The sequence below is a fragment of the Sceloporus occidentalis genome, unplaced genomic scaffold (assembly GCF_023333645.1).
Source record: "Sceloporus occidentalis isolate IW3139 unplaced genomic scaffold, rSceOcc1.0.p SCAF_6, whole genome shotgun sequence".
NCBI lineage: Eukaryota > Metazoa > Chordata > Lepidosauria > Squamata > Phrynosomatidae > Sceloporus > Sceloporus occidentalis.
In genome coordinates this window covers 51,848,639-51,875,709 of record NW_028316986.1, presented here as the reverse complement: position 1 = coordinate 51,875,709, position 27,071 = coordinate 51,848,639, and the positions used below count along the sequence as shown (strand labels likewise).

The 27,071-nt window shown below is 41.9% G+C and overlaps 1 protein-coding gene across 2 annotated transcripts in view; it reads right to left on the bottom strand.

Moving 5' to 3' along the window:
- The window catches only part of MDGA1 (MAM domain containing glycosylphosphatidylinositol anchor 1), a 387,001-nt gene that overhangs the window by 168,240 nt on the left and 191,690 nt on the right, over nucleotides 1-27,071 (bottom strand). For both annotated transcript variants that reach the window (XM_089529603.1, XM_089529604.1), the window contains exons 6-8: nucleotides 24,818-25,087; nucleotides 23,798-24,127; nucleotides 18,037-18,330 (exon numbers count right to left, since the gene is read on the bottom strand). In XM_089529603.1, coding sequence (XP_089385729.1) covers nucleotides 18,037-18,330; nucleotides 23,798-24,127; nucleotides 24,818-25,087 — 894 coding nt within the window. The remainder of the gene's footprint in view (nucleotides 1-18,036; nucleotides 18,331-23,797; nucleotides 24,128-24,817; nucleotides 25,088-27,071) is intronic.

Here is a 27,071-nt window from a genome sequence, read left to right as displayed (position 1 = left end):
TCTCTCTCTCTCTCTCTGCCCTCCCAGCTATCTCAGTGCTGCTTGCCCTGCAAAAAGCTGCTCCCTCTGTGCCTACCTGGGTGAGATGAGCTGTAGGCCTGCCCCCAGCAAAAGCTCCCCTGGGAAACAGAGACAAACTCTGGTGGAAGAGTCCATTGCTCTCATGCTCCAAAGCCCTGTGCGATCGGGTGAGCACTCTGGGAGCCAGGACATCCCCCTCCTCTTGACAATGGGGCCCTGGGCCTCCAGAAATTCTTTGGCTGGCCACATCAAGCCCCTGGGCCACATCTTGTGCAGACCTGCCCTAGCCCTTCCAGGATGGATTTTATATGACTCTAGTCAGGAAGGGCTGGGGTGAGAGAAGCATGGAGAGGCTCATGTGCTCTTCTCTTTTTGCTGGCACCACTCAAGGCTTTGACGGTGGAGTGTAAATGCAAGGCTGAAAAGGAGGGAGCAGAGTTCCACCAGGTAGTGAGAGTCTAAGCTAGGCTGTTCAACTGGTTTCTCTATTCCCTTTCCCTAAAGGCTCATGCTCAACCAAAAATAAAAAAGTGGGGGGGGGGGGGGGATGACAGCATGGTACCTTTATGATGAGAGAGAAATGGCTAATCATAGGAGTGGGAGGGGAAAAGAGAAGGCAACTGAGCAGTTTATTTCTTTCACTTTTTCTACTTTTATCTTTGACTCTAAGAAATGGTATGGGTTTTACAGTTCAAAACACTAACACTTAGAAAGAGAATCTATGGCCCTGTACAGACCGGCACTTTGGGCTGGCTGGAGGGCAGAGTTGGGGCGTAGCATCTTCAGGATGCATGCCTCAGCTCTGCCCTCAGGGTGCCATGATGCCATGCGCCACTCCAAATGGTGTGCAGCATCATGCACTCCTCCAGTGCTGCATCCATACAACGCAGCGCTGAAGGAGCAACAGCCTGGATGTAATTTTATACTGTATTTTAAAAATTAATTCTATGTGTGAAACAAAATTTGGGTACACTGAACCATTAGAAGGCAAAGGTGTCACTATCTCAGCCACCCATAAAAGTAGTTTGGGATTTTGGAGCATTTTGGATTTTTAGATAGTGAGGCTCAACCTGTATCTTTTTTGTGCAAAATATTTGCAAATATTCTTTAATGCTGCATCAAAGTACTTCAGCGATAAATAATATAGTTATGCTCCTTTTTGTTCTAGCAATACGTTTGCATATTTGAACTTGTCCCACACATTCCATTTCCCTGCCCTTTATCTGTAGAGCCACTAAAGAGATAATAAGGTTGTGGCTTAACTTACCTAGATAGGTTTTGCTTATTTCTTCATAATTTTTCCATAGTTTGGCAATGCCCAACCCAGAATCAAATCAAAATGAAATCCAATAGGATTCAGGCTTTCCAAGGTTACTGTAATGAAACTTGAAATACAAATAAAGGAAGGCCTTGAGGAGGCCCAGGCTTACTTCATGGTTGAAAAACAGCAAGGTTATCATGTCAACAATGCTTATGCCATTATGTGAACTTATTATTAGGAGTTTGGCAAAAGATTTTTGGACACATATTGCTGTTCTTAGGAGAAAAGTCATTTAAAAAATGCAACTAGTAGCATATCTGTTTTCTCTATGAAGAAGACTGTTCCCCTTAGCTATGATATGCAGATAAGCTATCCTGCTGCTGTCACTGGGGGAGAACTATTGCACAATGGCTATATGAATTTGTGGCATACTTTAGAAACTACACAGAAAAGCCAATATAATTTAACAGGGCACATATTTTGAGTTGTAAAAGATGGCATTTATGAGAGAAGTTTCATTTTATTACCAATCACAACTGTAATCATTTTAACAAGTGATGTTTGTTGACATTTGTTGCTTGAGGGACAACTACCCAACCACCCACAGAAATTCCCAGCTTTTTCTGTAAGAAATGGCCCGGGTTGCCTGCTTAACTGAAATTATCTGAGCATGTATTCAATATATAGCACCAACATCTTATGATTGCCATTAACACAGTGCACCTTGCTACTGCTTAACACATAAAGTGAAGTACAGATCCTTATATCCAGGAGAGAACAGTTTTGATCCTGGGGGCCAATCTGGGGTAGAGCTCTGCAGCTTCAAATCTCCCCACCTCTGCTGACATCACCTGGCTCCTCTCTGATTTTCATTTTCAATTTCTCTGTGGACAAAGAGGCACAGAGTTTCTTGCTTTTATTTGTCCCAAAGACCTTTAATGTGCCCCATACAGTATATGTGAGAAGCATCATAACTAGAGATAACATGGAGATTCATCCTGCCTGCCCTCTCCAATGGTAAGGCAAGCAGGAATAGAGGGGGGCATCCCAAGGGATGAGGATGCCTGTGTATTCCAGATGACCATCAGTCATATTAGGCCAGTGGTCTTAAGATTCCTTTCGAGATATGCCAGAAACGGGTTTATTCTCTTTCTCTCTCTAAGGACAAGATAGATAGGTAGAGAGACAGACTAAATCAATTTCTGATATTCATACCTCTCCCTTTCATGTATCTATGAAGAATTTGGCCATTTACAGAAGAAATACCATGAATCTGTCTTTAACATAGAGGTGGTTGTTTTAAATGTATGCAATGTTCTCTGTTGTACCTGTTCCTTCTCTTTAAAATGATCTTGTTTTAAAAATCATTAACTGTTTGCTTTTGGTTTTTGGCACAGAAATACACAGCATATTCATACTTTTTCTTCCTCAGATGTGGCCTTGAATACATTAGGAAATGACAGCTGCATCAGGGGCGTACTAAGGTTGGCGTCACCAGGTGCATTAACTCATGGTGTAACCCTCACATTGACCTCCTCCCATACCATACCATACCATACCATACCATACCATACCATACCATACCATACCATACCATATTTTTAATAATGCTTTTTGTACTAATGTTACTCACCAATTGCAATTCCCATACATGATAGAATGTGATGGTAATAGTTGGGACATAAACAAGTGGAAAAATTTGAATTATACCTTTAAATCACGATATACCTTTAAATCACAATGTATTTACAAATAATAATAATAATAATAATAATAATTTATATTTCCCGCTTCTCCCTTCAGATCGAAGCGGGATTACAGCAGTAAAAAAAACTTAAAATACATACATAATTCAAAAACATCAATCAAAGAAATAAAAATAAAAGGGAAAAGGAGAAAGTTGTTACAGTGTTGCTCAGTCATAAGGATCGAGTCATATATTCAGATGTACTAATCAGATTAGAGGAGATCAGCTGGATAGGCCCACCGGAAGAGATCCATCTTCAGTGCCTTTTTGAAGGCTTCCAAGGAAGTGATAAGACGGACCTCTTCTGGTAAATTGTTCTAAAGTCTAGGGGCCATCACAGAAAATGTTCTACAAGAGGTAGTTTTTAACCTGGTTTTGGGCTGTTCTAATATTTTTGTGCCAGATGTTCTAAGAGTGCGGGGTGGGTTATGTAGGGAGAGGCGTTCCCTTAAGTAACTCGGGCCCAGGCCATGTAGGGCTTTATAGGTAATAATTGACACTTTGTATTGCGCCCAGAAGCTAATAGGCAGCCAATGTAGAGATTTCAACACCCGTGTAATATGCCCTGATCTCGGTGTCTTGGTGATCAGTCTGCCTGCAGCATTCTGAATCACTTGGAGCTTCCGAACTTGCTACAAAGGTAGCCCCATGTAGAGCGCATTACAGAAATCTAAACGAGAGGTTACCAGTGCATGCACCACTGCTTCAAGGTCTCTCCGAGCCAGGCAGGGGCGCAGTTGGTATATCAGCCATAGCTGATACCATGCACTCCTGGCTATCGCCTCCACCTGGGATGTCAACTGTAGAGACGAGTCCAGGAGTACTCCCAAACTGCAGACTTCATTCCTCAGGGGGAGTGTGACCCCGTCAAGGATGGGTTGGCAGATCTCCCCACTGGACCAGGGGCACTTATCAAGAGCACCTCCATTTTCTCTGGATTCAGCTTGAGTTTGTTTTTCCTCATCCAGTCCATTACAGACCCAAGGCAGGAATTCGAGGAGAGATGCCATCCTTAGTCACTGCAGCAGTCGGAGACATAGAGAAGTGAATTTGGGTGTCATCAGCATATTGATAACACCACACCCCATGTCTCCAGATGTTCTCTCCCAGCGGCTTCATGTAAATGTTAAAAAGCATGGGGGACAGATTAGCGCCCTGAGGGATGCCAGATGTCAGTTCCCTTTTACGAGAACAACTGTCCCCCAGCATCACCATCTGGAATCTGTCCGAGAGGTAGGAACGGAACCACTGAAGCGCAGTGCCCTAAATACCTAGCTCCCTCAGGCGTTCCAGAAGGATACCATGGTGAACGGTATCTAATGCCGTTGAGATGTCCAAGAGCACCAACAGGGCCACACTTATGTACATAGTTTCGTGTGGTTAAAGTGAACATTTGGTAAGATGTGATTTTTTTAAAAAAAAAATTTAAAAATAAAAATATTTTTAAATTAAATTGTTTTAATAAAATAAAATAATATTTAAATTAACTTTAAAAAAACCTGAGGGCTCTCTTTTTTCCTCCTACTGAGCCTTCCCCACTAACACTCTCTCTTTGCCATTTGAAAAGGATGCAGGTGAACACCAGACCTTGTTTCTACCAAAAGGCAGATGTTTAGGGAGCAGTGGTGTCACACCTCCCTTAGGGTGCCCCCTGGTGCCATCTGAACCCCTACCCACCACCCCTGGTGACGCTCCTGAGTTGTGCCAATCTGAACCTTTCACCTGGCCTCCTCTGTGGAAATGATGAGACCATGAGCCCATACATCAGCCCATCCTACCCCATCCAGCTCCTTCCATTCTCCCAGGACCAACTGTCAGCACTGGCTCTAAGTCATTCCACATGCCTACCTCAAACAGAGAAGTGAGATCCCACCTTTCCCTGGTCCTTTGGTTCAGCTAGGATGAACCACAATATGGCTCTCCTTCTACAACTGACTCATACAGTGCCCACAAGATCAGAATTGATTTTCTTCTTTCTGTTTTGTCTCTTTCCACTTTCATATCTCACCTTTTAAATTGTAAGCCATTGTTTTGAACTCTGAGGCACAGCACGTACATTGGTTAAAAGGCTATATATAAACACAATTTATAAATAAATGTGCAAAGTCAACAGCATTTGAGCATATAGAATACATGCTGATATGTTATCACATACTTTTTAGACCTGCTTTTGTGAAAACAGTCCTGGAGGAGCCAAGAGTTCATAATAATGGAAGCCACACAGAGATGTCTTTCCAAGCTAACATGCAATAAAGTGTTACAAAGTGCACTGCGTAGATGAATCCAGATTTTGGTGGTTTGGGCTGTTTTGTTTAGTTTTGTTTTTGCTATCTGCCAGTCTGTTTCTTAATGTCACAGGGAGAAGACTGAAATATTACAGAGTGGCCTCAAAACCTAGCCAGTATCACTTGCCTGCCACAAGTTTTAATATGCAATGTGGTGCCTAATGAGTTCACTTCTGACTCTATGACCTGGTGTCCATCTAGTAGATGGTATTTGTAATCATAATGCTTTTCTCACAGAATGTGCCTTTTATTAAAAGATTTCAAAGTACTCTGAAACCACTAATTAAGTCTCATAAACCTTTGTTGTGAAAGGTCAGACTTATCTTCTCTTCAAAAATGGAGAAATGCATCTTCAGCTTTGCCAAGCTGACTCTAAGTCTCTCAAGTTTTTCGCCTCTCAGACCCTTGCAATAATCCATCATGTGTTTGCAAAAGCAGCAGAACAGCCAAAGACTTTACTGGTGTGAAACTAGCTTATTTGTATTTATGGCCATGCTGACTGGGGGATTTTTGGGAATTATAATAAAATTAGAATAAAATTAGAATAAAAAAGGAACATTTCTGATTTATATTTATATCAGTGGAATATAATGGTGGGGTTGGGGCTGGGGAGATTCTGGGAGTTGTGGTCCAAAAGGTAATTTTACCAAGTGTAAACTACACCCATACAGCTTGTATATGTACCATTGGTTATTTGCTTTACTGTTTTCTGGACAAGTATATAAAACAAAGTATGAGTTTTCTCAGAATTTCTGTCACAAAAACTTGTATTCCAAGTATCTGGAGTCTAATAGCAACTGAATGGGTCAGCATCCAAATGCAAATTAAAATATGGTTTGAGCCACCTCCACTTACATTATTGTGCTCCTGCTTTCTTTACAAATTCCAGACAAAAATAACTTAGAATGAAGATTTATGATATAATGAGCACTGTCAAGACTAGGACTCCAGGAGACCAAGGTTTGAATCCCTGTTCCATCAAAGACCAACTGGATGAGTGTGGATAAGTCACACTTTCTCAATCTTGTAAGAAGGCAACAACATAGAATCAAAGAGCTAGAATAGACCACAAGGACAGTCTAGTCCAACCCCCTGCAATGCAAGAATACAGAATCAAACCACTCCTGACACATGGCCACCCAGCCTCTGTTTAAACACCTCCAAAGAAGGAAACTCCACCACTCTTCTTGGTAGGATATTCCACTGTCGAACAGCTGTCATTGTTAGGAAGTTCTTTCTAATGTTTAGGTGGGATCTCTTTTCCTGTTGTTTGAATCCATTGCTCTGCTTCCTATTCTTTATAGCAGCAGAAAACAAGCTTGCTCCATCTTCAATATGACATCTATATTTAAACATGACTATCACGTCACTTCTTAACCTTCTCTTCCTCAGCTCCTTAAGCCACTATTTTAGGGCATGGTTTCCAGACCCTTCACCATTTTGGTCACCCTATTTTAAACATGCTCCTTCTTGTTAATGTCCTTTTTGAATTGTGGTGCCCAAAACTGGACACAGTATTCCAGATGAAGTCTGACCAAAGCAGAATAGTGTGGAACTGTTACTTCCCTCCTTCTAGACACTAGACTCCTATGGATACAGCCTAGAATCATATTGGCTTTTATCATATTGGCTTCTGCATCACACTGTTGACTCATGTTCAGCTTGTGGTCTACTAAGATACCTTGATCCCTTTCACATGTACTGTTGTCAAGCCAGAGGTAATCCATCCTATATTTGTGTGTTTCATTTTTTCTGCCTAAGTGTAGTTCCTTATATTTTTTTTCTCTGTTGAAATTCATTTTGTTAGTTTTGCCTCAGTTCTCTAAACTGTAGGTGTAATTTTCAGTTCTGATCCTGTCATCTGCAGTATCAACTACCACTTCTAATTTGGTATCATCTATAAATTTGATTAGCATGCTCTTTAGTCTATTATCAAAGTAACTGATAAAGATGTTCAATAGCACTGAGTCTTGGAAAGAACCCTGTGGCACCCCATTAGTCACTTTTCTCCAGGACAAAGAGGAGCTGTTGGTAAGCACCACTGGGTTCAATTGGTCAACCAATTACAAACAGTAGCACTGAATAGCCCAGCAGTTCTTGAACTGTAGTCTGTGGATGTCAGGGATGATGGGAGTTGTTGCTCTTCACCTCAGGCTGTAACTCACCACCTTGTTAATGAAGCTGAGTTGACCAGCTTTGGTCAGTGGTTATTGCTTTCTCCCAAAGCAGCAGAGTTTTCTGAGAATAGGCTGAAGACCCTGACAATCTTCTCCAAGCCTTCTCACTCTTCTTCTTCAGATGTCTCCAAACACCATCAGGATTCTGCTGGTTCTTGTATCTTCACTCAAGACACCAACACAACTCAGTAGTCTTAGATAAAAGATCTACTTTATTCTACTATATACAGTTACTATCTCTATATGCCCAACAATCCACAATATCTCTACACTCTACCAATACTCCACAACTACCCACAAGTTACATTAGCAAAACTGGCAATTATTATAGCAAATGTTTGTTACCACCCACTAGACAATTACCACCCAGTGGGTGTGTACATTCACAATGATTGGTTGACTTTTGTTCATCCCATACTCAAGTCCAACCCATGAACATCATCTGATCACCTTGTGCATGTAACAAGTCTCAGGTGTTACCAATGTACATTCCTTAATTTTGTCCTTGGCTCCCAAGACTTCTAAATTATATCATCCTTTACATCTGTGTGATTTCTTAATTGTTCATGCTTAGTCATTCTGACTCTCACATACATATTTTATTTCTATAACTGCATGTCCCATGTTGCATTTCCTTGACAGCGGATTCCTTGGGGACAATGATAGCCTCACAGAGGGTCTGTGAATGCCATCTCTACTCTTCGCCTCCTCTCAAGGCCTGTTGGGCCCAACCCCATGCTGTGAGTGGACAGTGAAAGAGAGAGGGAGGAGGAAGAGGAGAGACTGAGCTCCATCCCTCCTGCCAGCCCAAGCTACAACAGCATGGTTCTGCCCTCCCCCTGCTCTCTGTCCCCCTCTCTTGCCTCTTTGTTCCCAGCTCTCCTTACCTTGGCTGTTTCCTCCTCAGTTCCTCCAAAAACTCTGAGAGAACAAGGCAAAAAGATTCTCCTCCACATCAAAGACCCTTATCCAAACAAGTCACCACAGCCTCAGCCAGGCATCCCTCCTCAGTTGCTGGCTCTCTGGTTCCCTCCCTTCTCTCTTGCTGGAGTGAAAAGCTGTGCTGTGCAGAAAGATAGGCTTTAGGGCAGCTGGTGTGCACAGAATCAGTGGCAAAGGGAGATTGCAAGAGGCTGGAAGCAGGCTCACTAGTGGACTGACTGGCATAATCAATGGTGACAGGAGGAGCAGCAGTAATAGTATTTCTTGAGCAGAGACAGCCCTGGCCTGGATGTCTGTGAGCGAGGCAGTGTATTACATGTGTGTGTATGTGTGCAGGCTCACATTTGTGTTCCTCTACCTTCAGGAACCTCTCCCCCATCCATGCACATCAAAGCAGTGCACAAAGTGGAAGAATGGGAAGCAAGCTTGATCCCTCCTCATCTCATGCATGCACATATGCATGCTCATCAAGCAAAGGTCTATCTCCTTGTGCCACTTGATGCTACTACTGACATACAGAGGGATGGCGATACATCAGAGAAGTGTTTGGTGACCAAAAAGCATAGGGGCAGGAGCAAGGGTATGAGATCCAGTCAGTTTATCCTGGGGCATTTTTTTAAAAAAGTCCCTCACCGCACATCCCATGAACTATCCTATCCAAAAGTACCCACTTACCTGTTTTAGCGGGGAGAAAGAGTAGGAAAAGTGTTAATTATATTAAAATTGTATGGAATCATTACAATAAAAATATTACAATAGGAATCTGTGTATTTACTTATTTTTCCATTCCCTCCAACTTTGAAGACCCTTGAGGAACAACTTTAAATAAATATTTGATGCACTTTTGAGTTTTAAATCTGAGTCTTGTGGTCTGAAGCAATAAAACATATTTCGGGGGGGGGGGGGGGGGCAATAGTAAAGAAAAGGCTAAGAACCACTAGCCCAGTCAATAATTTACTAGCTTGTTTGCAAGAATATCATGGAGGAACTTGTCAAAGGCCTTACGAAATCAAGATATGCTACATCCACAGCATTCCCTTCACTACCAAACTTGTAACTCTATAAAAAAAAAGAGATACAATTAGCTTGGCATGACTTGTTTCTGAGAAACCCATGCTGACTTTTAGTGATCACTGCATTCCTTTCTAAGTGCTTACAGCAAAACTCTTCTAAAGAAATCTTGCCAAGAAAACTATGATAGGGTTGTCATACATCAGAGATGACTTGAAGACACATAACAACAAAAGTAAGATAAAGAATATAATTCTAGTCATGCCTACTCAGAGGTAAGTGAGTTCAATTCAGTTTCCTCCTACATAATTGTTGACAGGACTGTTTTCACTTCTATCCCTCCATTACTTTCCCAGTATTAGTTCTGCCCTTTTTTCTACAGTGGAAAAATATTTAAAAGGGAAGGGGGGTGGGAAACTGAAAAGCTACATGGTACTTTCTAACTGCTTGCATCGAGAGTCCTCCATGCTTGCATGGACAGTTCAACTGCATGGAGAGTGCAACTGTTTGCATGGAGAGTCCAGGTAGTTGTCCATCTATCTCTGCTAATTATCTCACCAGTATGAGGGATTATTAACAGTGCTTGGTCTTTAGATTACTTTCTTTCCTACTCTTTCCATGGTGCTGGAATTGTGTGCTGTAGTGAAGTAAGAGGCTGTCCTTATGGTTCCATTGCTGCTGGAAGGGTGTTCCAAATTAGACAAGCTTTTGCTGAGGAGCCAGACTAAAAGTACCGAACAGCTACTGGGCAGCAGTAATGTGTTTGTGTGTGAGCGAGCATGCACATGAGAGAGAGTGAGAGTGAGAGTGAGAGTGAGAGTGAGAGTGAGAGTGTGTGTGTGTGTGTGTGAGAGAGAGAGAGACTGGCAGAGGACCTCTCTGAAATCGATCATAGAAGATTTTCTCACGACATCGTTATATGTTCCTTTATCGTCCCAAAGTGTAGTGGAATCGTCATAACAGATAGACGATTCCAAAAGATTTTCACATGAGGCTATTAGTGCTCTTAAAACGTTGATATATCAGAATTCAGCAATAAATGATTACAAAATTATTTCAAAATAGTTGAACTGCTGAATTCTGATATAGTAAAATTTTAAGAACACTAAACAGCCTCATGTGAAAATCTTTTTGAATTGTCTATCTGTTATGACGAGTCCACTACCCTTTGGGATGATAAAGGAATGATATAATGATGTCGTGTGAAAATCTTGATATACAAAAATAGGATGTGTTGTTAATAAAAGGTGATTGGAATGCAAAAACAGGAAACAGGTTAGCATCAAACACTGTACAGAATGCCAGCCTTGAATTAAAAAAAAAAAAAAAGAAGAAGCCAACCATTTGTACATTGGAAATATATTATTCAGGCAAGGGATCACTGTGCGTAGGGGACAATTTAAGCCTCTTCTCTCTAGCTGTTGCTTTCCCAAGATTATTTCCCTGTACATGAGAGGTTTTTATTTTTTTCAAAAGCCTTCACTAAGAATAAAGGAATGCTATACATATCAGTGAATCCCCCCTAATACATGTTCTGATCCCAATCCATACTTCAGCCCTGTGAATTTAGCAGAGATAAGTTTCAACAGTTAAAAACCAACCAGAGAAGCTGCACACTATGTAATTAATGCAATATGTAGTTTGATTTCTAGTGTTTAAGATGTTATAAGATTCTTTTTTATTAGTGGCAATGTTATGCTGTAATATTGTATTTTATTTTCATGCTGACTTTTGGCCAAATAAGATCATAAGACATTTCATGAAAGTGTATCAATATGACATTTAAATAATACAAGAAAAATAGAACACTAATTTTAAAAGACAATATTGCAATAGCTACTTAAAACTAAAAATCCTACAGTCGAAATGTATAACTCAATCCCTCAAACAAACACCGATAACAAAAATGCCAAAAGAATAACAGAACTGTAGAAATGAAAGGGACCTCAAGGGCTTTCTGGTGCATTCCTGTGCCAGTACAGGAATCCATGGCTGAGGCATCTCTGAGAGGTGGCCATATGAATACTGCTTTAAAACATCCTAAAAAGAAGCATCTATCCCCTGCTACAGTGTATTTCATTGTCAAAAAGCTCTCACCAGCAGGACAGAGTAGTGTCAAGTAACAGTTATAATCCTTATAAAAGCTCCAAACTGGGCAATGTATGCAGGTGCATGGAGAACAGATGGAGCAAACTGCCCAGAATCCTGAGGCACAATATTGAAAAGAAGCATAATGTTATTACCTGGGAAATAAGTGGGCAAGATGTGTAAAATGCAGGCATTAAAAGCCATTCTGCATTCAGAATTGATGAAATGTTTAGAACTTGATTCAGAGGCCATCCTTTGACTTACTGCATGGGTTTGTCATCAGGTAAATATTCAACAGAGAATCACCTCTTTCCCTCATGACTGTATTTCTACATATATGTAAACATACACTGGTACCATTAACACTCTATTATGTTTTTCCCCAGTGTACATATAAAACCATCACATGCAGAAAAACACTATGATGGTGTGAATATTATGCCATCTTCTGCCTTGTTCGCTCTTTGTGACAGGAAAGAGGTTGCATCAGGAAATCCACAGTTGTGAATATGAGTAAACTCTGAGTAAATCTTTCTGTATGAAAGGTGGTGGAATCTGGCATCTTAAAAGAAGCACTGGACAATATAGCTAATGGCAAAGGATTTTGGGAACTGTAATGCAAAACATCTAGAGGGCCAAATGTTCCCTAACCCTGCTTTAAGCCACTCCTAATGTAACATAGAAGGTTGTTTATTTCTCCTGCTTTCAAAACACATTGATAATAAGGAACAATCATATATCTCTAAGAGATTAGTAGTCTGTTTGTTACTCTGCCCCAGCATCTCAGTACTGCTGGCAAAGCTAATTTCAGAGCTGGTGCACCACAGTACAAAAGTATATAGCGGTGGGTGAAAAGAAAAAGAAGAAGAGAAGAAAAACAGAGAAACAGGTTCTGACATCTAATCAGATCTGCTGTATTGATTTTTTTTTGCAACTGGAGCTTTGGAACAAATCAGCAAAACAACCAAATTATCACCCAGAATCCTCTCTCTCTCTCTCTCTCTAAAAAAAGCCAGTTCAAAAGCAAGTTGCAAGTGTGCACAGACACAAATATATACCTATAACACACGCTCATCATCAGAGCAGATTCTCAGTTGGAAAGAACAAGCGGAGGAAAAAATTGTGCTCTCATCAGAGAGCCTTCAGCAACCACACGATTCCCATTTCCGACAAGATTAGAATTCCAGAGCAAGGCACAAAAGCTAATGAGCTGCTCATGCTGGAGAGCAGTGGCTCAATTAACTGGAGCGCATGCACCCACCCTTCGATAACACCAGACCCCCTGCACTGGAAGGAGATGAAGAAATGAAAGTATTGCCAACTTAGCAAGAAGGGCAGAGAAGTGACCCTGGGTGGGTGTCGTTGCACTTTACAAATGACAAAGGCTCGGGTTTTCAAAATAATAAAGGTTGTGAAAGGAATCCACAAGGAAGGAATTACCAAGTTATTTCTTGGCTAAGACAGCATGGTGGTATGATAGCTTGAAATGATTCCATCCTCTCTGCCCAAAAACAACCCAAATGTGCCCATGAGTTCACGTACACATTCCAGCTTGTTTGTGAGGCAATGAGAGGAAAGTTTGTGAAGCAAAGAGGGCAAGGTTGTGGCAAAGGCTTCATGAAATGGTGTGAATGTATCTTTAAAAGACTGTTTACTACCATCCTCAAATGTTTCTGGAAAAGTGTAGACTGTATGGACCAGGGATGTACTGCTTAAATTATTCATTCATGAACAATTTTCTCCTTGCTGCATGGATGTCTTCAAGAGCTGTGCAGTTTTCAAAGATTTCACCTCTTCCCTGTCCATTCCCACTGGCAGGAGGGGGAGGAAAGAGAAGCCAAGTGAGGAGGCTCACTTGTTGCCAGTTATCATAGCCAGTGACAGGCAATCATCCTTATTTGCTTCCCCCATTGTTCTTGCTCACATGGCCACATGGCCAGTTGAAAGGGGAGTGGGAGGCTGGTCTGTTGCTGGCTATCATAGCTGGCACCATATGAACCTCAGCTGACTACCTTTCTCCAGCTACACAGTGGTGTAATGGCTCCACAGGAAGGAGAGGCATCCAAGCAAGGAGGACTGCATGTTGCTGGCCATCATAGGCAGCTGGAGGAGAGTGGACAGCAGAGTAAGCCAGCAAGAGGACAAGCTTCAGTTTGCCAATCTCACCTACCCCTTCTATGCACATTGCTGGGTACTAGAACATGTGGTGACTTCTCAACTGCAGAGATTCCTGAATGAGAGAGATAATCTTGACCCATCTAGTATGGTTTCAGACCTGGCTATGGGACAGAAACAGCTTTGGTTCCCTTGGTGGTCCCCTTGCAGGGAACTGGACAGGGGGAGTGTGTTCCTGTTGATTCTGCTGGACCTCTAAGGGAATGGAATCCTGATTCAATGGTGCTCTGGTTTGTTAAGACATAATGTTGGTTTCCTCTGTGGATATATTTGCAAACACCCTTTCATTGTGGATGTTAACTTTGGCTTTGGGTGTTAACTTTGGCCCAGCAATGGAAATAGTAGTGCTCCACAGCCATGATTTGCAAACCTTCTTTGAACCATTGCTTATTATTATTATTATTATTATTATTATTATTATTATTTAATGTACACCCCACTGTTCTTGAAAGCAACAACCTCTGCTTTATAGGGGGGGCCAATTAACATAAAGCCATAATTAGCTTAACACCAAGAAGGGAGAGGGACAATCAAAGATGGAAGAAAAGGGAGTGCATGTTCCTAAGGCGCTCTCATTCACAAGAAGTGGTCCACAAAGATCTTGAGTAATTAGCAAATGTCTTCTTTGATCCACTTGAATAATAAATACATGGTATGTGTCTGATGTGTGGGAATGGGAAAGTCATGCTTATTAGCACAAAGTTGCAATTGAACCAGAGTTAGGAAAAGTTACTTTTTAAACAATGCATAGAATTCCCCTTTCTGAGCTTCGATCCAAACCTAGCATCTGTAAACTGAACTGCAAGTTGTTTATTCTGTCATATTCCTTTTGGGGACATTTAGGCAACAAATTAGAGGGCATTTATTTGACTTCCTCCAGTTTGCAGGTTAAGTTTCCTTATTTCTACAGTGGAAAAGAGGAATGGAGTATTGAACAGGAAGAGTGACTAGTTTGTAATGAACAACACCATGTGTGCTGTAACCATGCTGTTTGGTGACAGTAGCCTAGGCATAGTGTCTTCTGGTGCAAATTAACGTTTTCTCCCTTAATCCCACACCAGCCAGCATTCCTATGCCCAATGCCACTTACGTTCCTCAGGAAACATGATCTTGAAATTCTCCTGGTGGGATGCTACCTTTGTAAAAAAGAGTTATTGCGACATGGCTTTATTTCACCCACTCCTATAAATAATATTCAGCAATGACTTCATCCCCGACCTGTACAGTGAAAGAGCCAAATTGCTTTCGTCCTGCCTCAGATATTAAAAATTCTGCCTGGTTCAGCATTTGATCACCTGCACACAGTGCATTATTCACATATGCTATCAAAAGAGCTGCAGCACTATGAATGCTAGGGAAAGATCCATCCTTAAAATGCTCACACACACATATATATATACAAAGCTATCGTTCGCTACTATTCTCTACAGTTGTGACTGATCCAGGTCAGATGTGAGCTGGTTCTGGGCCAGCCAGAAGGCAATACACTTGGAATTACATTGCCTTCTGGCTGACACCAAAATAACGTGGGTCCTCCAAGGTCAGAGAGAATAATCAAGTGACATCTTTATAGGAGCAGAGATTAAATACTTCCTCGCATCATTGATAGACTATTCAAATACTCCATTTGATCACAGACGAATGAATGCCCTCAGGACTCTGCCATGGAGTAAACACTGGGATCCCACTCATAATAAAGCAGAATGGTACAGGGAAGTCTCATTTTTAACTAGCCCTGAAACAGCCCTGCATTTTTTAAAGCCATGATTTTGTATGAGAGAGAGCAATGTGTAGGTTACAGCTTGTCATGCTCACTGAGGCTTAAGAGCAGGGCTTGGGACTGGGAATTAAGTAGACTTAACTAAATGTTCTACCTAGGGGTTCAAAATAAAACTCCCCTGATTGAACAAAGTGTGGGTGGAAGCTCCACCTATGGCCACAGGTTTCAACGTGTTGTGCTGTTACCACATATGGATTTTAATAAATTTTGGAGTGTGTATGGAGTTCCTTCATGACCTCAAACTGACCTGCCAGGCTAGCAGCCATAATCCTGAAAGCAGTAGGTCAGGTAGGCAGATGAGTCAGCCTCACAAGACCCCTGAGAAGCAACACTTTGGAAATTCCCCACAGAAAGGTTTGGGAGTTGCTAAAGGGAAAACCATCACCTCCAAGAGTAAAGGTCTCACACTTGATGAGCCAGTGATTAACTTAACTCATCTACCTTCTTCCCCCTCGTTGTTGTTAGACCATTTTGCCTCAACAAGACAATGCAAAGCCTTTGTTTACAATGGCCAAGCAACCAAACACCTTTTGTTCTCACCACCAAGCACCTTTGCCAGAAGAAAGATTTTGCCTATAAGTATCATCAGATTTGCCTGTTCACTGGGCCAGTCTGGATTTCAGGGGGAAGCTCTGTCCCTTTGAACCCTGACTTGGCTCCTGACTCCTGGTTCCTGGCCTAGTCATTCTGTGACTGAGCCTCATGCCACCCCCATCATATTCCATTTGGACTCCTGTAGAAGCCTACTGAAGTAAGTATAGCCCTAGTACTGCCTTGAACTATTCCCTATTTCTACTCTTAATTTCCTGAGCCTTGTATGAGTGTGTGTATGTTAGTGAATTGTATGTGTTTTTCCCCTTATAAATTGGTTATTATTTCTAGAAGTCTGTCTCAGCTCCATTTATTGGAAACTCCTGGTCTGCTCCGTATACACAATGGGAGACAGTTCTGCAGGGCTGTCGTTGCAGGCCCCCTCTTGCAATATTGACCTAATAACAATAATAAATTCCCCGAATCAGACCCTTGGCTACAGTGTGAAAATTCTTATTATAAGTAAAGAAGGGGGATCCCACCCAGCAAGAAAAGATCAGCAAGACCAAAGGTCAAGTCCAACAGCAAATACATCCACAAAAAAATTAATTCTCACTCTGTGGCTTGTTCCCAGCCCCATTTCTGAAAATCCCTTTTCTGGAAGATCTGGATGACTTCTTTAATCCTTCCATTTTGGAGGGCAGTTCAGTCTTTCTGTTTTAATCTAGTTTTTCAGCCCTCTTAGATATTTTGACTTCCCTCAATATTGCTGTTTGCTATTACTTGATCACACTATTTCATTATTTTTTGTGTATTCAATTCCTGTCTCTTTAGGGAGGAAGAGTAGAATATCAGTCAAGTAAAATTACACAGCTGGAAGGGATCTCATTGCTCACAATTTTAATTTTTTTTTAAAAAAAAAGATGAATGATATAGTCCTGCACCTTCCAAACATTAAAAAGTTCCGCTTTGTAAATTATTTAAATTTGCTTTCTTGAAATTTGAATCCATTGGTTCAGGTTCTGTCCTCTGGAGCATCAGAAAGCAAGCTCAATCACATTACAGAAATTTTATTTATTTATTTATATAAAAATATACAAATAAATAAATATTACAGCTTAGGATGGCAGGTGGGAATTAGTAGCCTATTCTTCCTATGTGGACTACTTAAGTTAGGCCTGAAACAGACAAGCCAAAAGAAGCAGCTTCTGGCCACTTCAGGGGCATGGTGTTCAGATGATGCACACACACCCCCCGCAAAAACAAAACAAAACAAAAAAAAACAGCCAGAAACTGCACTGATGTGGCAGGAGCTGAACTTTTCAGGAGCTTTGGGAGTGTGCTGTCCAGTCACCATAGCCCTGACATGATGGTGCCAGAGCAGCCTTCAAGGCCTTCTCCTTTGGCCCTCAGGGAGTGGATGGGATAGTTTTGTAGTTTACAAAAATATCCCTATCTGTGGACTGGTAAGTATACAAGCATGCCTGACTTGATATTTTCCTGCCTGAGTCAAAGGAAAAGATGCCCTCCATTCCCCCTGCAGAGGCCAAATAGACTAACAATATCATCCTAGTCCAACACTGGTGATGAAACAGCATCCTTTGCCATAATTGACAGTAGCAGGATATATGAGGAAGTGTAGGACAGGTTACCTGGAAAATTCACCTGAAACCTCTAAAAGAGGAGAATAAGCAGGAGCTCTGCTAATCTATTCACACCATCACAAACCTGCTACCAGGACAACTATCACACTCCACCTAAAGACAGTGCCAATCCAGGGACCAACCAAATAGCATAATATTCCTAGATGAAGAGTGAGAATCATGTGTCCCTCTAGATATTGTTTGACTGCAACTCCCAGCATACATGGCCAACTGCTGGGAGTTGCAGTCTAACAGCATCTGGAATGCTGCACGATTCTGTCTCAGAGGCATGCACTCGTAGATCCAAAGCCATCAAAACACAGATGTACATTCACTTAGTAGTAGGCAGCAATGATATTCTATGACTATACTTACACTGTACATTGAGCTGCACCAGTGCTTCTCGGGGTCTGATGTTGAAGCCATTGTACCTGGCTGTCTGGCATTTGTAAGTCCCACTCATTTCTCGAGCCACTCTCTCTAAATGCAGCTTCCCATCATTGGTCTCCACTGTCATGGCACCTGAAGGCATAGGAGCCTCCTTATCTACTCTGGACCAAATGATGGGTGGCTTGGGCTTCCCTCGGACTTCACACTGCAGCTCTGCCCTGGAACCTTCGCGAACAGTGATGATGGACTGGCCCTTGGGAACCATGATGGTTGGAGGCACTAATGAGAGAAATGACAAAGAAATGCATAGCAACCATTTTTAGGAATTGGTTCACTGATTGTTGCCTTACAAGATGGTTGCACAAAATAATAATAAAGGTATTTGATGTCAAGGATGACCAAAGTATGAACTAACAGAAGTTAATTCTGTAAGTGGTTGGTGAAGATTTTATCCTTGGGAGCAACACATAAATTTATTTCAACAAGTATGCAACAGCCCTTTGTATATATGAAAGTGAGCATTTTACCACTTCTTAAACAAATTTTCTCCAAGCTAAACATACTCTTCTACTTCAGCCTTCATTTAATGAACTTGGATCTGAATCCTATTGTTAATCCAAGTTAGAGCAGACTCACTGAGTCAGTGGTATTTACCTATGTATTGGCTCTTCATTCAACAGTTGATTGAATTAGTCTCCTCCAGCTGGGACTAATCAATAGGATTTAGGCCTTGGTCTCCAGGCGAGGCTCATAGATGGAGCAATGGGAATCTCACCTCAGGAGGGGACCTCTTCCCCTGCTCCTTTCTATGTTACATAGGGCTCACAGATACCTTAGGGCATATCTATAACAAAAATGAGTTTGCTTCCATTTGGTGAAGACTTGGTTCAGATAAGGTAGTGCTCATCCAACCCAGCTAGCAGAGACAGGGCTAGCCAAAGATATTTTGCTGTTTAAAGCAAAGGATAGGATGATTTCTCTTCCCCTGTCTATGTATAAAAGCTGGCTGGACTGGAAACCAAATTTTAATTCAATGTTGGTAGCAGGATAGCGTCCTCCATCATACCCAAGGAAGCAGGCTAGTTTAAGGAGCCCAGCACAGTTTGTATGATATACCTAGATCTGACAATGAAGGGAAATTACCTAGGGGTTCATGAGGAATGGCTAGAAGTCAGAAAGTTCAGGAAGAACATCTGCTGCCTTAAGTAATCACATCATTCTATCTAAGGGTATAGCCAGTTCTGACCTGGTATCATACCTGCTACATAATTGGAACTTGGTTGTCATCCTTGACTGGATGGGTACTTCCTAATTGCTTTCACTTACCAGTATAAGTTCAAGTGCTTGCATCTGGCCTTTCACCTTGGTAGATGGATTAAAATATTGTCAGATGAAACATGAACCCTGGCCCAGTCCTAATGCTACCTTTACTACCTAGACCCTTTACCTCTGCCAAAGATTTTGTCTTACCAAAGCTCAGGGATGGAGCACCTGGCATTACAGAAAGCAATGTTCTTCTTTTACTTCTTTAATACCTCGTTCTTCCAGCTTGCTCTCTTCACATATTTTCATGTATGCTTAGGCTTCCACAGCATGTGGGTTTTTCATTATTCCTCTCAGATTAAACTGAAAGTTCTGAAGTCATTTTAGGCTGCACTGTCTAGCAATGGTTCAGGGTGACCCATATATGCAAAGAGGGCTGAGGAAAAGTGTGAGGATTATAATCTCTCACACACATACACCCACACACAAGTACATAGCCATTTTAAAAGCTTATTTAGGTGGCTCTGGCAGCTGACATGTCCAGCAGCTTCCTTGTTAGGTAATAAGAAGGTGTATTTTCAATTTACAGGTCTCCCATGGGCTGTGGAATCTCATTAGATCCTCTCCATTACAGTGTGAAGACAGAACTGCACCCTCACAGCTCAGTACTGCTAGCAAACATTCACCTGGCAGGAGACAATTTTCCTTATGTGGAAAATGTGCAAATTGCATTTGAAGAGTTTTAATTGAAGCCAGCTCTGCAAGGCCTCCCATTATGGTTGGCTATCTTGATAAACTGTGGCATCACTTGAGCTTAGACCACAGAACCAAGGAATGCAGAACAGTTTCCATCTTCCTGGTTTGGTACTCTGAACCAATAGTCACAAGGAGAAAGATCCAACATAATCCAATGGTTCAATGTAATTACAATTTAAAAAGTAGCAAAAGGTTTGTATAGGGATGTGGTGGCCGACTCTGTTGATTGCAAGATCGGCAGGTTGGCAGTTTGAGGCCCAGGTGCCGCAGGATGAGGTGAGCTTCTGTCACTAGTCCAAACTTCTGCCAACCTAGCACTTTGAAAGCTTGCAAAGGAAAGTACATAAATAGGTACCACTCTGGTGAGAAGGTAAACAGTGTTCTGTGCAATCATACTGGCCTCATGATCCCAGAGTAGTCTCTGACAATGCTGGCTCTTTGGCTTAGTAACGGAGATAAGCACCACCCCCTATGGCTGGACATGACTTGACAACCTTGTCAACGGGGAATATCTTTAGCTTTACCTACCACATCCTCCTACTACATATACAAGAAAGGGTAGATTGCAGCATGGGGTGCAGTGTGCCTCTAGTGGTATCTTATATGCTGGTCATTCTCAGAGCTTCTTCAGGGAATATCTGGCATGTTGCCATCATCCCAAACTGGAAGTGGATATACATATGGTACAGCACAGTTGGTCATGCCACTATATTTAGTGTAGAGGTTGATCCAGGGTACTGTTATGGTGACAATACCAAGAGCACAAGATACCATGATCACAATCTCAAAGAATCATGCAGTCGGAAGAGACCGCAAGGGGCATTCAGTCCAACCCGTTGGAATGCAGGAGCATGGTATTCCTTTCTAGATGCTTACAGACTGTTTCATGATCTGCTCTATTATCTTTGCTTTGCCAATGCATTTTTTAGATGCACACCAATTTTACTGATTACAATTTTGTAATCAAGATGTAGGAAACACTATGGTTAAATATTTCTTGCTGAAAAAGGATAAGATGACATCCTATCCTTTGACCATTCTGCCTTCTGGTACTCTACGTTTTTGAATTTTCCTGTGGTAAAAGAAAGGAGAGGATGTTCCAAGGGTCTTTGTTTGGAAGTACAGTTGCCCCCCCCCCCACAAGTCCCTGGACTTGAGATCTGGGGGCTTGGAAATCCATTAAGGGGCAATGGCTATTAATGGCAATGGGGTGTGCGCCCATGGCGCGCCCCCCACATGCACACATTCCATTCAAGCCTATGGGGCTTGAATATGCGCAATATTTGGAACTCACCGGGGGGGGGGGTCTGGTATGGATCCCCCACAAGTTCCAAGGGCCAACTATAGTATCTTGGGAATGCAGCCATAATTCCCATAGTCTTTAAGGTGACAGTTCTGGAAAAATTCTCTTTTCTACAACTACCCAAACACTGTGACTGTTGCAGTCAAACTAGACATGACACTATATGTGTCAGAAAGGAATCAGTTTCCTCCCCTAAATTAATAAGTACATGGGGTGGTCATCTGGACCACATTGCATCTGCAAGAGAGGTTTAATGTTGCCTACCATACATATGGGGCCTAAACATCCTAGGGGCACCAGATTGCATCTGATCTTGGAATACTAAACAGGCTGAACCCTGGTTAGCATTTGGATGGGAGACTACCAATAAACATCAAGTGCTGTAAACTATGGCCTAATACAGACAGCCAAAATAAAGCTGCTTCCAGTCACTTTGGAGGTATGGTGTTTCAATGATACATGCGTCCTAAGAGTTCAGAAGCCGCACCAAAGCCATGCTCCAGTCCTAAGGACTAGAGTGCAGCTTTGGTGCAGCTTCTAGACTCTTAGGATGCAAGCATCATGTAAACACCATACCTCCAAAGTGACTCGAAGCAGCTTTATTTTGGCTGTCTGTACAGGGCCTATATTTTAGAGAAAGAAACTGGCAAGACCAACTCTGAATATTCCTTGCCTAAGAAAATCCTATGGAATTTATGGAAGGTGACTTGAAGGTGTGTGCACACAGACACACATATATACCATACATGCACACTGCTTCTAGTCTCCCCCCCCCCAGGAAAAAAGATTTTTGTTGAGAATCTGACTAGGGATGGAAGGGTTAACACTCTCCTCTTCATGAACCTGGCCCTCATGTTGCCCTATTCTATTCTTATTAAAAATCAGATGTAATTCTATAGACACACTGAATGTCATGTGTAGTTTGGATCTTAGCCAGCATTTCCAAGAGCAGGCAGAGTTTTAAACCAGAGAAAAGTCTCTTTACCCTCTCTTTCTCTGAACCAATCTGCAATGGTTAGACTAATCCCTTTTCCCTGGCCTGCAATTGTTCCATATACAGAGATGTTTCTGAGGTCTTCTCTCATATATGGCTTCAGTGTGGCTTGGTACAATGCCAGGTGTATGTGCTCTACCCCATACTTTCCCCACACTGAGAGTAGGAACCGTGTTGGCCACACAACAAAATGCAGAAAATATATATTGCAGTGATTGCTTTATTTATTTGGCGAACCAAAAGACACAAAATACATTATTCTAGCTTTTGAACTTCATAAGCTTCTTCACCTGACAAAGATGCTAAAAATCATACAGAAGAAGAAAGATCACAGTGTCAGAGTCACAGACCTGCATCTTGTTTGAGATGTTTACTTAAGATGGTGTTTACACTGGTCTTGAGGAAAGTTGATGCAGACAAAGGGACCACCCCTCCTACGCTATGTGAGGGCTGAGGACATAGGCAGTAAAAGCCAGGTTAAAAAATTCTGTCTCCATTGGCAGCAAAAGTAAACGCGCTTTGAGGTGTAAGGCATGTTTGCCCTGTGTGAACATGATTATGAAAAATGCCTCCTCGTCTGCTTATTTTCCTCGAAATTCTAGTTGAATGTTTTAATGTTTGTACTGTTTTTAATACTTTTATACTATGATTGTTTAATCCTGTTTTAGCTTTGGGAATGGAGGGTGGGTATAGGGATTGTTTTCTTCTTGGATTTTATTGTAACTTTGATGTATTTTCTCTGTGATAGGGTGGGCTAGAAATAAATCATCATCATCATTATTATTATTATTATTATTATCTGTCATCTTTGCATCTACATTAGATGGTAATCTTCTTTAAGAAATTTTTTCATTAAATCTCAAATTAGGAGGAAGCAACTGCACAGTAGCATGTCCTTCAATTCTAGTCCCTCCCATTCAGGATTAAAGCTCAGGATCAACAAAATGAGCAGTCCTGCTGTTTCTAAGCAAGCTGTTGATGAGAAGTTAGCTGTTGATGAGAAGTTACCTTTAATTTAACTCAAATGTGTACTCTGCGCTCAGCCAGCTTTTTGATAATCAAAGAAGCCATAGAAACAATGGTGCGGTATGACCAGGGCTTTGGAAAGTTGGAATGCTGGGATTTCTTAATTAAAGAAGACAATGACATCACCTGCCATACCCTATTCCCTATGTAATAGTCAAAGTAGCTACGATAAAAATGGACTTTACCCAAGCAACAATCATTGTAAACTATACTGTTATAATCTAAAGTCTTGTGTGGTGATTTGGTTTTGAATGGACAGTTAAAACATCTTAGCTTTAGAAATTACCTCCTCCTGGTGGAGTTGGAAACTGCTGGAATTTGTTCATTAATAGGGGAGCATGGCTATCATGATAAGTGTCTGTCTTTCAAAATTTACTACCCCACTGTATATGAGAAAAGCTCACCAGTTTCAGAAGAAATGTTCACTTCAACACTGAGATCAGGAATAGGTGCCCCTTGGAAAGAAGCCACACACAGGTATGTGCCATAGTCAGTGAAGCGGAGGTCAATTATCTCCAGGCTGCTTGTCACTGGTGGAAGTTCTGGATCATTCCTGATGATAACTAGTCGGTCTGATAGCTTGGCCAGCTTCCCATTCTTGTACCAGAAGTAGAAAACCTTCTCTTGTGGGACAGCATCCACATGGCAAGAGAGCTTGAGATCCTGCCCAAGCTGGATGGTTTCACTTTCTTTGATCACATCAGGAGTTATCTGGAATGTAGCATTCCTCATGGCTAGAAGAAACACGGATACCAAGTCAGTGAACAAAAACACTAAAAGCTACAATGTCTTTTAGGCCATGCAAGGCAATATGTGAAATGCATACATGCTTTTAATGTGCTTTCTTTCATGGTAATTTCCCTTCTGGAACCAACAGCAGCTGGTGGCTGGGGGGTGCACTTTTCATTGGGGCTACACTGCAGGAGAAATTGACTGATTACTGTGTTGCATATAATGGTCTTGATCCAATAAGGGACAGCTGTTATTTTTAATATTAAAAAAACATTAAATGCATGCTCACATTTACGATACTGCCTAGTTTGGCTTTTGATAAAATGGAATATGGCAAACTGAGTTGCTAGTTTGAGAGAGATGCAACTGTTTGAAGAGATCAGGGCATGGATAAGGAACAGAGAAGAATACTAGAAGAATGATTTAAAATTAGTCACTGAAGAAACATAAGTAAAGTTACGTGTTAAGTACCTAACCTTAAAAAAATGTGTGTCCTTGACAGAATAGAATACAAACAGTAAAAGGATTTAGAGTCAATTCTGTGGTGAGCTAGTAATCAACCATATATATAAGACAAATTTAGACAATACCTCCAATATCTCAAAATCTCAGTTTTACATGTATTCCAAAACTAAAAACAAGAATGCAGAGCACCCAGACTTATCCCGAACTTAGTCCACAGAATGACGTACATCGCACCAAAAGATTCACCGTCTTCTTGGCTGGATTTCCCACATTGTTGATTGCAGTGCAGTTGTAGTACCCTGAGTCTTCCACACGGATACTCCAGATAGTGAGATTGCCCCCTTGAATCAGACTGTTGCGGGGCATGGGGCTTGGTGAGTGGGACCAGACTACCTGGGGCAAAGGGTCTCCACCAGTTAATGAACACTGTATAGTGATGTTATCTCCTGGGTTCACCACCAAGGTTTCGTTCACAGATAACTTTAAGGAGGGTGGTGCTGGATGAGAAAATGGGTAGGGGTGGGGAAAAGACATACAAATTAAATTTCAGAAGGCATGAGTTAACATAGTTAGCGATACATCTTAGGATTGTTACTTTTTTAATATAACTTTCAGAATTCCTTAGCTATCCTAGCCAGTAGCTATATTGCCTGTAGATTCTGAGTACTGTAGTTCAGAACATTTCTCCAATTTCATGTCTGCTATAACAACTTGGCGTTTTTTTTTTTTTTTTTTTTAAATTTTTAGGGAAAAGCTAGGCTACTGAAGGAATGAGTTAGACTTGTGGATCTAATGTAGTACTTCTTAACTACATTGCTGCTTCCCAACTCCAGGGGTTTCTAGATCCATTTCAATCTGGTTTCAGACCTGACTATGAACAGAGACAGCCTTGGGCACCTTGGTAGATGACTTACCTATGCAGGGAACCAGACGGGAGAGTGTGTCCCTGTTGGTTCTACTGGACCTCTCAGTGGCTTTCGATACCATTGATCATGGTATCCTTCTGGATGGTATCCTCTCTGGGATGAGGCTTGGAGGTATTGTTTTACAATGGCTCTGTTCCTTCCTGGAGGGGCAAACTCAGAAGGTGGTGCTGGGGGACTCCTGCTCGACCTCCTGGCCATTGGCCTGTGACGTCCCTCAGGGTTCTGTGTTGTTCCCTATGCTATTCAACATATATATGAAACTGCTGGGAGAGGTCGTGCAGAGATTTGGGATGCGGTGTCATCAAAATGCCGATGACACTCAACTCTACTACTCCTTTCCACCTCAATCCAAGGAGGCTGTCCTGGTTCTAAACCAGGGTCTGTCATCAGTAATGAACTGGACGAGGGCAAACAAGTTGAAATTTAAGAGCTTATCACATTAACAAATAAGCCATCTTACCTCTTCCAGCTTGAATTCAGGATCCAGGATACCCCCGGATATTATCATACTTAAATCACCACCGATCTAGCCAAGATGCCACTGCCCGGATGCATCCCGGGTCGAAGCCTCACTCAGCTGGCCAATTTTTGAAGTTGGAAGCTCCCTGACTTCGAAAGAGTGCTGTCTGAGCAAGGCTTTAATCTGGGATGCCTCCAGGCAGTGGCATCATGGCTAAATTGGTGGCGATTTAGATATGATAATGTCTGGGAGCATCATGGATCCTGAATTTAAGCTGGAAGAGGTTAAAATTGCTTCTTTGTTAATGCGATAAGCTCCTTAATCCAGACAAGACAGAGGTGCTCCTGGTTAGTTGGAAGGCAGATCAGAGAATAGGGATCCAGCCTGTGTTAGATGGGGTTACACTCCCTCTGAAGACACAGGTTCGCAATTTGGGGGTACTCTTGGACTCAGCTTTGAACCTGGAGGCCCAGGTCTCTGCAGTGACCAGGAGTGCTTTTGCAAATTTAAAGCTTGTGCTCCAGCTGCGCCCATTCCTTGAGATGCTGGCTCTAGGCTCGGTGGTTACATCCCATTTAGACTACTGTAACGGTCTCTACATGGGACTGCCTTTGAAGAGTGTTTGGAAACTTCAGCTGATCCAAAGAGCTGCAGCCAGGTTGTTAACGGGGGAAGTTAACAGCTCCATTGGCTGCCAGTTTGTTTCTATATGGCTCAGGTCTATGATATTTGGCAGACCATATCTCCTGGTATGAACCGGCCCAGGCCCTGAGATCATCTGAAGAGGCCCTTCTCTCTGTCCCACCACCATCACAAGCACAGTTGGTGGGGACGCGAGAGATGGCCTTCTCAGTGGCTTCCCCTTGACTCTGGAACCCCCTGCCCAGGGAGATCAGAATGGCTCCCTCCTTGTTGGCCTTCTGCCAGCAGGTTAAAACCTTCTCAGGCAGGATGTCTTTTTAAAACAATGTTCTTAAAGGACTAGGGTTGTATCATTTTAAGTGGTTTAAAATGTTATCCTTTTAACTGTACATTTATTCTTTTAATAAGTAATCTATTTTAGCATTCTAACAATTTAATTATGTTTTAATGTAT